This window comes from Pleurodeles waltl, chromosome 10, assembly GCF_031143425.1.
Source record: "Pleurodeles waltl isolate 20211129_DDA chromosome 10, aPleWal1.hap1.20221129, whole genome shotgun sequence".
Taxonomy (NCBI): Eukaryota; Metazoa; Chordata; class Amphibia; order Caudata; family Salamandridae; genus Pleurodeles; species Pleurodeles waltl.
Genome location: NC_090449.1, coordinates 103,360,838 through 103,375,169, shown reverse-complemented (window position 1 = coordinate 103,375,169; position 14,332 = coordinate 103,360,838). Strand labels below are relative to the sequence as shown.

General features: G+C 44.5%; 1 protein-coding gene across 1 annotated transcript in view; it reads right to left on the bottom strand.

Moving 5' to 3' along the window:
- The window catches only part of UNKL (unk like zinc finger), a 453,251-nt gene extending 439,369 nt beyond the window's left edge, over nucleotides 1-13,882 (bottom strand). Inside the window, exons 1-2 of the mRNA XM_069209876.1 lie at nucleotides 13,736-13,882; nucleotides 11,135-11,344 (exon numbers count right to left, since the gene is read on the bottom strand). Coding sequence (XP_069065977.1) covers nucleotides 11,135-11,344; nucleotides 13,736-13,800 — 275 coding nt within the window. The 5' untranslated portion in view covers nucleotides 13,801-13,882. The remainder of the gene's footprint in view (nucleotides 1-11,134; nucleotides 11,345-13,735) is intronic.
- Nucleotides 13,883-14,332: the final 450 nt, after the last annotated feature.

Below are 14,332 nucleotides of genomic sequence, written 5' to 3'. Positions count from 1 at the left end.
ATGAGGAGGAGGCTAGAAAGTTGAAAGGGTAATAGACTGCCCCATATGGGAAGGAGTGACAACTTTAGGAAGGAAAGCCACCCTGGTTTTTAGCACCACTTTGTCAGCAAAGAATGATGTAAAGGGAGGTTTGACACTAAGGACCTGAAGCTCACTCACACGCCTGGCAGATGTAATAGCTATAAGGAAAAGTGTCTTACAGGCCAATAATATTAAAGGACAAGAATGCATGGGTTCAAACGGTGAACCCATTAAAAAAGTTAAAACCAGATTTAAATCCCTCTGAGGCATAAGAAGCGGAGTGGGAGGTAAATTTATTTTTTAAACCTTTCAAGAACCTAACAACAATAGGTGATTTGAACAAGGAAGGTTGATCCGGAAGGTAAGGAAAGCCTGTCAGTGCCGACAAATAGCCTTTGACAGTCGCAACTGCACAACCCTACTGTGCTAACGTTAAAGCAAACAACAGAACATCAGACAGATGGGCTCCCAAGGGATCAATTTGTTTCTCTCCACACCAAGCCAAAAATGTTGTCCACCTGCCGGCATAAACAGTGGAGTGTCACCTGGCCGATAAAATAACATCCACTACCTCTGGTGGGCAAGAGAGAAATCACTTAGATTGCCCCGTTCAAATCACCAGGCACATAGGTGCAGGCTCTGGAGGTGGGGGTGTAGAACCTGCCCTGCAACTGCGCAAGGAGGTATGCCCGGAGAGGGAGACGGAGCGGAGGGCACAGAGAGTTGGAGAAGGTCCGCGTACCACACCCTTCTCGGCCAATCCAGAGCTATTACAATGACTTGAGCCTGATCTTGGCGAAACTTCCTCAGAACCCAAGGAATCAAGGGTATGGGGGGGGGGGGGAAATGCGTAAAGCAACTGGTCGCACCAAGACTTCTGAAATGCGTCCCCCAAAGCTTCTTGCACCGGATACTGGAGGCTGCAGAACGACAGGCAGTGCGCGTTCTCGCGAATGGCAAATAGGTCTATCTACGGAAAACCCCACATCCGAAAGATGTGAAGGACCAGATCCAGATGGAGACGCCACTCGTGATCGGCCAAGAAATGACGACTAAGACTGTCCGCAAGTACGTTGAGAACTCCGGCCAGATGATTTGCTACCAAGCAAATGCGATGGTCCTGTGCCCAGGACCAGAGCCGCAGAGCCTCCCTGCAGAGAAGGTACGACCCCACTCCTCCCTGCTTGCTGATGTACCACATTGCGGTAGTATTGTCCGTCAAGACTTGAACTGACTGACTGCGAAGGGATGGGAGGAAGGTCTTGAGAGCCAGATGTATCGCCTGCAATTCTAACAGATTGATATGAAAAGTCTGTTCCACTGGAGACCAAAGACCTTTGATCTCCAGGTCCCCCAGATGAGCTCCCACCCTAGAGTGGAAGCATCCGTTATGACCGTAGCCACCGGAGGCGGTAGTGGAAAAGGCCTTCCTCTGGAAAGGTTGCTGTCCACAGCCCACCATCGTAGATCCGCTGCAACGTCTCTGGAGATCTTTATCGACTCCTCAAGATCCCCTTTGTGTTGAAACCACTGCCTGCGGAGGCACCACTGAAGAGCCCTCATGTGCCAGCGTGCATGAGTGACCAATAGAATGCAAGAAGCGAACAGACGCAGGACCTTGAGGACTGGAATAACCGCTCCATTTTGAAACACTGGAATCAACGCCTGAATGTCCTGAATCCGCTGAGGCGCAGGATAGGCCCGATTCAATGTTGTATACAGTACTGCCTCTATGAACAGGAGGTGCTGAGAGGGCGCCAGGTGTTGAAGCAAGACCAAACGGAAGAGCCACAAACTGGTAGTGTTGCGACCCCACCACAAACCGGAAATACTTCCTGTGCGACTTGAGAATAGGAATATGAAAGTAAGCATCCTGCAAGTCGACAGACACCATTCAATCCTCTTTGTTCAAAGCCAGAAGCACCTGCGCTAGAGTCAGCATCTTGAATTTCTCCTGCTTGAGGAACCAATTAAAAATCCTCAGATCCAGAATAGGTCTCAATCGACCATCCTTCTTGGGGATCAGGAAATATCTTGAATAACAACCCTGACCCCTTTCCTGCTCTGGAACCAACTCCGCTGCGCCTTTTGATAACAGGATTTGAACCTCCTGCTGCAACAACAGGAGATGGTCTTCTGAACAAAACGAAGGACGGGGAGGGATGGAAGGGGGAAACTCCTGAAAAGGAAGGGCATATCCTGTCCTCACAATATTTAGAACCCAGGAGTCTGATGTGGCTAACTCCCACTCGCTGAGAAAAAGACGTAACCTTCCTCCTACAGGAGAAGTGTGACTCAAAATGGGTAGAAAACTAGGGCTGCTTCCCTTGTTGTTGTCCCCCAGAGGAAGAGGATGATGCAGGGTGCTGCTGGGTGGCCCCTCTTGTCCGAACCCTTCCCAGCCCTTTAGAGTATCTATATGAGAGGCTGGCAGGCTGTTGGGACTGTGGACTGGGCCTCCCACAATAAACGGCTCCACACCCAAACCCCCTGAACCTCCGAAAAGACCAGAAAGGGGTAGCAGTGGAAGCCTGCAGACCCGAAGACTTTGCTGTGGCCCTACTGTCCTTGAAGCGCTCGAAGGCAGAGTCAGCTTTGGCTCCAAACAGCTTTTCTCCATCGAAAGGCAGGTCCAATAGAGTGGTCTGGACATCTGTAGAAAATCCAGAAGACCTCAACCACGCATATCTCCTGGTAGCGATTAAGGTACCCATCGCCCTGGCCACTGAGTCTGTAGAATCCAGACCAGACTGGATTATCTGCTTAGCCGCAGCTTGAGCGTCTGACAGGAGCTCACCAAACTGCCCCTGCATATCCTGCAGTAAGTCTGGAACTACAGCTTGAGCCGCGTCCATCAAGGTGTGTATATATCTCCCTAACACACAGGTAGCATTTGCTGCTTTCAGGACCATACTGCAGGATGAAAAAGTCTTCTTGGCTGACTGCTCCATTCTTTTGGACTCTCTGTCCGAAGGAATAAACAGGGAAGGAGCTTGGTGCAGAACGTGCCGAACATGAGGCCTGAACTACTAAACTCTCCAGAGTCGGATGCTTTGATAAAAATTCCGGATCTCCGAGAGGCACCCTGTACCGTCTTGCAATAGATCTGTTCATAGTTGGCAATGACACAGGCTTCCTCCAAATCTCCAATATAGGCTCCGTAAGAGCATCATTAAATGGAAGCAAGGGTTCTGCTGAAGCCGGAGAAGGATGCAGGACCTCGGGCAAAATATTTGTTTTAACCTCAGCAGCTGGCAACGGAAGGTCCAAGAAATTTGCCGCCTTCCTGACCACAGGATGGAAAGAGGCCGCTTCCTCTGTAAACTTCCCTGGAGATTAAAGATTCCACTCTGGGGAAGTGTCCAGCCCACTGGCTGAGTCTAAGCCATGATAATCCCCCAAGGACTCCGCAATCTCTCCTTCTTCTAGCAGCTGTCTTTGGTACTCTTGTTCTTCTAAGAGCCTCAGTGCTCTTCTCTGTGGCCTCAACCTGGCCTCCAATCTCGACATTGAGTTAGCCGACGTCGATGACACCGGCTTCAGGACCGATAGACGTCGACCAGGAGAAGGAGACACTACGATCAAATCCGGATCCATCCGGCGCCGGAGCTGATCCCATCGGCGCTGTGGACACCTGAGGTTCAGTCATCGGCGCGAATGTGTATGAAGCGACATCACCGGCGCCGCAATAGGACGATGTCATTGGCGCCGTAGGCCTATGAGACGAAGTTATCGGCGCCGAACCAGCACCCTCAGCCGGATAAAAAGGCATGAACACCGCCGACTTATAAGGGGCCGGAGAGCCCAACGAGAATGCCAAAGGACCTCTGGGACCAGCCGGTGCACCAGCAGGGGCCCTAGCATTGAATATGTTGAACATAGCATTAAAAAATGCTGCCGGATCCGCTCCCGGAGCAGGAAGGCAGGATACCGCTGATCTTCCTGCGGCACTTGCGCCGGCTGGGCATCAGAATTCTGCACTCCAGGCAAAGGCGAGGACTCTCTTGGAGAGTAACCACCTCGAAGACTGATGCGCTGGAAAAGCCTAAGGGCTTTGAGGCTGTGAAGTCACCGTCGGACTAACCGCCCACGTCACACGACTCCATCTAGATGGAGACCTGGATCGTGAATGAACTCTAGCCGAACGATGCTGAGAGTCGTGTCGGCGCCGTTTCTTATGCTTCTTCAAAGAGGTATATGAAGACGATCTGCGATTAATTCTGTGCCCTTTCTTCGCCTCAGCCAGAAAGAGTTTGGCTTCTCTCTCCTTCAGCGCCTTCAGATTCATGCTTTGGCAAGACACACACGTCATTCTTCGAACTTGGGCACCAAAGGCAGTCATCGCGAGGGTCCGTAAGCGACCCCCGCACTGCCGACGTTTAAACCCCAACTTTTTAGGAGGAGACATTGTAACCAGAGACAAAAAGGACACCTTCAAAACAGTAACTAGAGCTAAGAGAAAACCATTAGTGTCGAAGGCACGGAAAAAAAGGAACGGACATCAGCACGCCAGCAAAGAGCTCTTATTGCCACGGTGACGTCAGACGGAGTCGCGTGCGGGCCGTGCAATTGTGACGTCCTCATCGACGTGGAGAGCTGGGAGGAAGATTTTCCGTTGAATGCTGGCATATTGGGAGAATTCATAAGGTCCGGAATCCACAGGTAGTATCAGAAACAGGCAGCACTTGGTCAAAGATCCTCTCAAGAAAATCAGTGAAGGACATTCATTGCTAATCTGTATTAAAAGGCCCACGGATGGAGGACTAAAGATGCCTGAACAAGGACACATCATTTCCATCATAATCCAACAAGGCAACTCACCGAGACTCAGTGGGGGTTCTGCAGACATAACATGACTGAGACCTATATATTAAACTGGATCACAAAACGATAAATTCAAGTAGTGGGCTTAATATTATCCATGTCCGCTACATCTGATGGTGAATAAAATGATAGCCCTTCAACTCCCAGACAGACTGCCTTATTAAGAGTACGGCGGTCTTACACCTATGCGGCAGTCTGGCTGCCACATAACACTAGCGGTCCAACCACCAGGGAACCGCCAGCTCTGCCGGAGTGGCGGAGATCCTAACCCGCCAGGGCAGCACTGCCCTGCAGATTACAACCTTGTTCTCTCCCATCCTTTTTGTGGCACGGGCAGTGCAGGGCACCACCCACTGTCCAGCACCGCAGCACCCTGCTGGCTACAACATTGCCAGTGGCTCGATTAGGAGCCTGAGACAATGCTGTAGCCTGTTTCCCACTAGGCTGGCAGGCGTAAACCAAGGTTTCCACCTGCCAGCCTAGCAAAAAACACTTAATGGGTCCGGTGGGGAGGTAGCCAGTATGGCAGCAACCTCCCCATCAGAAGTTCAGCGGACAGTGCAACCGTCAACCGAAATCTTAATCAGGCCCATAATCTGTGAAACAACATTCTGAGAAGGCACGGACTTAAGTAGTCAGGGAGCTTAAAGCCAAAGATTGATATGTTCTTAAATAACTGCCCAAGAAAACTTGAACACCAGATTACCCATCAGTTCCATTAACCCATCTATCAATACCTGTGGGGCTGAGGAGGACAGTACGCCAACAAGAGTGTGCACTGAGATGGCTTGATGAAGCACTGTCATAACAAAACCTCAATCAAAGTTGCTGCCATAAGCTATCAGTGCAAAAGCCAGCAAGTCATAAAAAGTAGGGTTAGTCATTAGACAGACAACTGTTTCTGGACACACTATATAATGTAGCACCCTTCAGGGATAGCCATTGAAATTTCATGCCCAGAAGCCAAGTGTCTGCGAAAAATATCAATACCACAGATGGTTTTCAAGAGGCAGTCGAGGCACTTGGTGGTGTTTATTAAGGAACAACACAAGAGTTATGACTCTGGAACTAAGAAGAGGGACTGAGCCATTAGTAACTTCAGGTAGACTCACCCATTCTTTGTTGGGATATACATCTCACAGCACTGAGGGAAAAATGTATTAGAAGCAACCCTCAGTTTATAGTTGCGCCTGTAGTATAATCAAGAAAGTTTCTCCGTAAGCTGTGTGGACTGACGTAGACGGGCTTACCACTGGTACAATCTTCCCATGTCTACCTCTAAACAGGCACTTTCTGGTAATCACAAGATATGGGAGACTAGAGTGAAACCAGCTAATTTTACAGTCCTATCAAGATGGCATCTAAAGTGGAAAGAAGAAAAGGATTACCAGAAAGCAGTTAAAACCGCCAAGAGAGAGTTCAGAACAAAGTGCAAAAAGAGAAACAATCTAAATTACAAACTTTTATTGCAATATGTCTAAAGCCTATTGAAATTTGCCTGACTGGTAAAGCGGAAAGAGGGAAAGACAAAATAGGAAAATGAAGGCACTCCTTTCCAAATGCTCAGAATTTCATGAATCCAAATAAAAAAATTCGTATGATGTAATTTTTCCTTGAACCAATTAATTCCTAGATACCACTAACTAACCCGTGAGCAATGAACAAGTTCCAGGTTTAGCATTGCTATTCATACTTGTAATGTGTCCATGTTTTTTTTTTTACTTTAACAAACTTATTAAGCTTAAAATGAAAAAATATACAGTGACTAAAGTGATAAGGTGGGGGTTTAATGAAGCCATCAAAAATGTATTTAAGTAGTAGGTGTATTAGTTGCATACAATTTTTGGGAATTATGCATCTCTAGTTTCATCACATACCCACCCTATTACTGCAACACAATACCACCACACTTGTTGAAGGAGAGAAAATTGAAGCACTGTAAACAGAAATACTCACGCCTCGCACCCTTCACAGCCTCTACTAAGCAAGAATATATCTGCACAAAACTATTTTCCCTGGCACAAATGTATGCAGAAACTCTTAACACCCTCTGTAGTAATGTCTGCCATGGCATTTTGGTACGCCCACATCAAAATTCTTTTGAGAGGAAAACTTAACATACCACACGAACAAAAGACTAAACAAGCATCACATTGTGTTAAAAACTGAGCAACCACGACATGTATAAGAAGACAATGAAAGACAGCAAAATTCTCTGACCCCTCGCAGTACAAAATGACCTTGAACTACACCAAATGGCAGGCAGGGAAATTATGTTGACATTGTATGTGAAGACAATGTATTTCTATAAAAGTAGGGGAAGAATAATTCACTTTTAACATACATAACTGTTAACTAAAACAAACATTGCAGCCGTCACACTGATTTAATGAAAATTGAAAGCAGTTGCATTCAATGTGTCTTACTAGATGAAGGGTTAAAAAAAAAAAAAAAAAAAAAAAAAAAAAAATACATGTGCATCTTGCAACTGTAATCATGTTTGCAACTGCACATTTACATCCCTGAATCACTACCAAGAAACAAATTCACTACAACTTTCCTAGAGAACACTGTGGTCAGCATGTTTGACATGCATGCTCATTAAAGGCAATGTGACATTAAGATGTTCTTGTACCAATCTACGAAAGATGTCAACGATTTCTAAGTACAGATCGAAGAATGGAAAACCCATTACTATTGTTTGACATTTTGTACTACTTATTGTTTAAACAGTCGTAGAGAACACTCCTACACCATAAAATTGTAATAATTAATAACTTTAAACGGAGAAATAATACAGTCAAGTTTTACAATAGTGCAATTAGCCAACTCAAAACTGTAGCTTAGCGTATTACATATACGCAGAAAGTATGCACACTTTCCTACAAAACGTCTCGATATTTCAATGTAACTTTTTTTTTTTTTTTTTTTTTTAACAAGAGGACTGAATGTTAATTATTGTTGCACTGAGTTCGACCTGCGGTCCTCTTCTGAGTAAAAGGCATAAAGCCTGGTAGACAAAAGATTACAGATCTGACACACGCCTTCTAAGAGGAACTAGGGATTATTTTCCTAAGGAAACAGTATCGTATTTCTCTGGTTTTTCAGGTATTATGCAAAAGGACACATATAAATACATTTAAGGGCATTTCTTTGCTACACCTTACAAAGGCCCTTATGGCTGTGGAATGATTATCTTGTTTATCTTAAACCTACTGCTGCCTACAGAAAACAAGAAGCATTCTGTACTACCTGGAATTTATTCAAGTTTCTTACCAATTAAAAGTATAGAGACATTTATTCGAGTAGGCGACCACTGACTGTGGCTCCAGCCATTATGAATCTTTTGTCATGCAGAATGAAACAAAGAACGTTCCTGAGTTTATGGAGGAAAATGAAGACGTTTTACAAGACTATGACTTGGTCTTCCTTAGTGAGAAGTTAATTTAAAATAAACGTTCGGTTTCTGACTTAGTACATTGGGGCTATATCATTACCAACAAACACTGGCCAAGGCTATAGGTGTCGCCTATGCCAGCTCTATTAGCTTTGTCAATGTGTTTTAGCCATGCTGTAAACCAGCATGGCTGCTGTTCAGCATGGCTAAAAGTTAGTGGTGTATATGAGAGTAGTGTGGAGTGTTGTAGAGTGGAATGGCAAAGAGTGGAGTGCAGTAGCAGAGAGTGTTGTGTATTGGAGTGGTCTGGTGTGGAGTCACGTGGAGTGGCATACTCTGGAGTGGCACAGAACTGAGTGGACAGGAGTAGAGTGCATTGCCCTAGAGCTTGCAGAATATAGTGGCACTGAATTCAGCAGCATACGATGCAGTGTCATAGAATGCAGCATCGTAGATTAGAGTGGTGCATAGCAGAGTGGTGCAGAGTGGCGTAGAGTTAAGTGATGCAGAGGGCAGAGGCACAGAGTTTGGTGGGGTAGAGTGCAGAATGGAGTTGAGTGGCATAGATTGCAGGGGCATAGAGTGGTGAAGAGTACAGTACTGTAAAGTGCAGTGGCATAAAGTACAGTGTAGTACAGAGTGGAGCAAGTTCAGTGGCAGACAGTGCAATGATGCAGAGAAGAGTGTCGGAGTGCAGTGGAGTTGAATGGCGCAGACAGCAGTAGTCGTAGAGTATAGTGATGCATAGTAGAGTGCAGTGACAGAGTGCAGCTGTGTAAAGTACACTGGCGTGGAGTCCAGTGGCGCAGAGTAGAGTGCAGTGCTGTAAGACTGTTTCACAGTAGTGTGGAGTGGTGCTGGGTTGAGTGCAGTTGCCTAGAGTGGTATAGAATGTAATGGCATAAAGTGGTGTAGAGCAGCAGTTCCCAATCTGTGGTATGTGCCCCCCTCAGAACCCCGTGACACATTCCCAGGGGGTCCGCCCTTCTCCAGCTGGGGCCTCTGGACGGAAATACATGAATGTTTTTTTTATATTTATTTATCCATTTGTGCAACAGTTTCAAAAGCACTGCAAAGTTCATTGTACATCCAGCAGCTTTCCGGTAAAAATAAAAGCATCAAGATAACTCTGGTGATTAATGTACCTGCAGGAGAGAGATGGGAGTTTTGTCTGGCTGCAGTTTTGACTCGTCTAAGGTAGTGCAGATGGTTAATATGCCTGCAGAAAAAAATGTGTATTGTGCAAAGAACAGTATTTTATGTGCATAGAACAGTGGGTTACTGCTTTTGTCACAGAGATTCTTTTGTTACTGAGCAGTTCATATGTTACAATTGTTATCTAGCACAGTGAGCTATAAAATGCCATCAAAGACCTGAATACAAACTGCATGGCACAAAATAGAAAGTCATGTTTTTCCCCCAGTCTTTCATTATACCTATGCTGCTAAAAAAAAAAAGTTTTGCTTGCGTACAAATACATTTTTATTATTAAAGTCAGTGCTAACAACTGTGTTGTGCTCCAAATCCTGAGATTATGCTTCTCCAGACCAGGCACTCTTAGAAAATGCCTACCAGTGTGGAAGAAGAGTGGTGAAGAGTGCCTTGGCATAGTAGAGTTTACAAGGTAGATCAAGAGAGGCATAGTGTGAAGTTGCGTAGAGTCAAGTGGTGCGGCATGAAGTAGTTTAAAGTAGGGTGGTGCTGTGTGGGGTGGTGCTGTGTGGAGTGCTGCAGAGTAGAGTGGAGTAGACTGGAGTATTCATGGTGTCGTAGAACACTGGCATTACAGACACACAATTTCAATTGAAATGACCAATACAGTTGCACAGACATACAGTTTTACTAATAAAACTATATACAGTGCACAGACATAACTGTGTGGAAATTAGCATCACCTAGTGTAATGATTTTTCTGTGCTTCATTTGTGTTCCTAGTTCTGATATATTGTGAAATACTTACACAGTTCATTTAAATGTCGTCTTGTGCTAAACAAAAACTTTCCTACCCCCAGTATCCAGCAAGATTGTCAAATAAATCCTTTAACTTTGAGTCAAAGAAAGAAAGTAAACAAGCGCCCTCAGAAGACAGCGCCTGACATCTGCCCTCAGTCTTGAATGCAGACCAAATATGATGAGATAAGAACAAGATTTACAGGTCTGTTTACAGAAAGGGGACACTCGGAAAGATACTGTAAATAAGATTAGGGCAGGGGGGGGGGTACGAACTCAAACTGGTCAGCCTAAAACAAATAAAGCCACCAAATGGAAAGCAACAAAAATGTGAGTTATAAGCCACAAAACCAATTGCAAACAACGGACAAAATGCATTCCTAGGTCAGTTTTCTGAATGTCGCCAAGATGTCTTTAGCAACCAGACACCGCAGCTGTTTGGCAGACTGCGACCTAAAAAGAAGAAGTGAAACTAATAGCAAAGTAATTGTAATTTGCTGCCATTTAGCTACAAATAGATGTTTAACATCTGGCTCTGAGTCCCAAGATAGTTCGGCAAATCCTCATACAGAATGTGGGACCATCAATTCACACTATCATCTCAGTATCATAGGTAAGCCTACTGTCAGAATTACACCAACACTTGTAGCATTCTTCTATGGTACATTCTAGGATTAAAATGACAGTACACAAAGGGTCCAGAAAAACATCATGACTTGCAAATGTACTTAAAATGCAACTTGTGTCCTTTTCAATTATATTTCATATTAAAAATAGTGATATGTGCCAAAAGCTAACAAAGTAGTCTTGGTTCAGGATATTAAAAAGGGTTTTATGAATCAAAAACAGAAAATAATCTTGTGTTATATAATCATTTGTAACCACTGAAGAAACATTTACCATTAAAAACACACACAAAATATAAATAAAAGTCAAACTTACTCATCACCATCTGGACACATCCCAGTGGTTTCATCATATTTTGTACAATAAACATCTGGACTATAGTTAAATGTTCCATCTCGCCTCCGTATGGGTCTACGACGACGCTGATTTAGGAAATGCCAATGGAAGCAAGTAAATGGTCTGTGCTGGGTACACTTGTGCTGTAAAAATAGCGGGCACTGTTCTGTTCTAAATTCTTTAAGATACCTAGAAAACATAACCAGAAGTACACATGGTTTAAGCTTTCACCTATATGTCACTTTACACACACATATTTAGTGGAGACCAAGAATTCCTTAGACAGCTTGAGCGAACTCTTGATTTTACAAAATAGTATAATATTGAGAGTTTAATTGATACATGCTCACGAAAGGACTCTTCTAAACTAACTTGAGGAAAAAAAAAGAAAATTACCATATCTCTAAAACAGATTTCTAGGTATGGGTTTTGATAGTTCAGCAGTCAAACAGGCCTATTGCTTATAATATACTTAGAGAGGGCTTCAGTTCTGCCCCATTCAGCCATTGGCATTCTATGGCCAGTCTCTTTCAGCCACTGGCTTGATACTTGGTCAATCAAATCCTGCCTCAGCCAGGTACTTATCTCTCAATTAATGCTACTAGTTATTCAGATGTATCCTTCCACCTCTACTTCAGCACTTGCATTGAACTGTGTGACAGAGAAAATTAGGCTTAATTTTTTTAAATAATAATAATAATAATAATAACTATCCATTACTATTTTCAGTACATAACATACCCTTGTTTAAAGATTAGCCAACGACCCCTTGAAGTGACTCCGTTCTAAATTATGGGAAAAGGGAACACCCCTGCCCTTCACCACTTGGTGCCCAAATGACATTTAGTATAAACGGTAATATATCAAAACAATTTCCATTTAAGTAAAATAATTTGACATGTTATGTCTGGTCAAAAAAAAGAAGAAAAAAAAACAGAAGATGCAATGGTTTATTTGATGTTTGGGGTGAAAGCTACGTCTGCATGCTTAGCCGTCTTTATGAGTGTCTGATTTTAGGCTTCTGTGAATGGCAAGGCATCCTTAGGTCAGTCTTGAAATAACAAGTGTGGTTAACAGACAGCCCTTTTAAAAGCCCAATTTAAAAATTTGCAGCAAATACCAATAGTCTTGATTCAGACTAGAGAATCTTTTTTTTTTTTAAGCAAAAGTTGCTTTATTTAAGGTGCCTCTCGTCTAAAACCTCGTCTGCTTCAATGTAAGTCAATAGGGAAAATCAACCCCCCCCCCTTTTGTTTAGCTTCCAAAAACTCCCTCCTGCTAGGTTCAAAACGTTGGCATATATAGGAGCGTTTCTACTCTGAAAAGTGTATACATTGCCCTCCTAAACAGAATAAGTCCTGTTCTCCACTACCTTATAGACATAATGGGAATCAGTCAGTGATTTGAAAGGACGCTAGTCGTCCTGGAATCACACATGCCAATAGAACCGATTCAGACGGGAGGCTCCCGATTATTGGAGACAAAGGGCTTTATTTCGGTTGTCTTCCGCTTGAAATCGCCTATGTGTCTACAGAAGTGAATAGTAGAAATGCATGCTCACGATTATTATTATTATTTTTTTTTTAATCTCCCACTTTCCTCCTTTAAAATGTTGCCATGTATTAGGTACACCTCAGAAAACAAAACAGAGGTGCTAAATACTTTAGTGCATCATTATATACGATAATTACTGGCAAGGCAGACATTTAAAGATGAGCGTCTATACTTAATACAATCACTGACTATTCAATGTTTACATGTACTGTTCAGCACATAAAACCGTATTTCTCCCATGCGCGGACCTAAAAAAAAAATTTGCCATGGTTAGACATCGGTCTACTCGTGTTAACTAACGAGACTAAGGGAAATTTATTGAATGTAACGTGTACTGCTGCTTCCCAATTTCTTTCCGGGTGACCTCGAACCAGATGGCAGTACTACAAGGAATTTACCTCAAATATTCACTGTAATAACACTACATGAGTCATAACCGAGTATCTGAGAGGAACTGCTTAAAAGATATCTTTGAAAAGGCGTGCACCTTGGAGCAATTGAAAGTGGCATTTTTAGGGATAAATAGGAATATGTGGCCAGTAAAACAGCACTACTGCCGAGGAGCTGCCAAAAAAAACTCCCACTGCTGATCTGGACTTGCGCACGGATTCCCGAAGAGCAGTTACGCTATCTCTCGCACGGAAGGACCATTGGAAGCACGGGCTGCTACGTTACGCGCGGACGCTGCTTGCAAATGGGGCCGAGGAAGGGAGGGAGAATTGAAGACGGAGACCGAACACGGCGGACCCTTCCCCGGCCGCTGCCAACGGCGTCTCCTTCACCCCCACCCGGGCACCGACTTTATTTTTAGCGTCTGCAAGGGGGCAAAAAAGCGCCCACTACCACATTCCGTTTCCTAATGTCGTTTTCCCGATAATTAACTGTCAAGAAGTCGCACCATTTTGCCCAGCAGAGGTGTACCCGCCCCCTTCGCTGGGGAGCTGCGCTGCATTCGTACATCCGTCTGCCCCGGGGGGCCCCTACCCCCTGGGTCTCTCCCCGCCCCCTTCTGCCCGCTGTACTTACGTGTAGTGAGACGGCTTCTCGGTTTGCGGCGAGGCGCTAAGCGCCGTTTTCGAAACCGACGGCATTTTCAGTCAAAACAATGGTTGGCGCATGCGCAGAGCGCCGCGCCGTTTGCTTTACACACCGCAGTAGGACAGCATGGGCCACGGGCGGGATAAACAAACACTGGCCCTCCCACCCCGACTACGGCACTTATCCGCCACCACACGTCCCATGTGCCACGCGCGCCCTACCTCCCTCATGTCAGGTCACAGGTATAAACGCTACCTGCCCACACCATGGGTAAAGCATGCACCATTCCAAAGCAGTGGCTTTTAATACTAGGGCTTCCTAAAGCAGATTGCCAATTCTCATCATAATTTGATTTGGCTACTCATGTATCACTTATTGCTCAAGTTTCCCTCTTACATGTCTGTATGAACTGTAAAGCCAACCTGAAGATCATACCCATGGTGTGTCAGAAAACGTAATTGGTGACATTACCTACGGCATTGGCATTACTATGGACACAGGAGCATTTCTTTGGATGTGTATTATTTTTATTCTTATGTTAAATCCCCTTATGTATATTTGTTTAAATATGATCATGAGCATTGA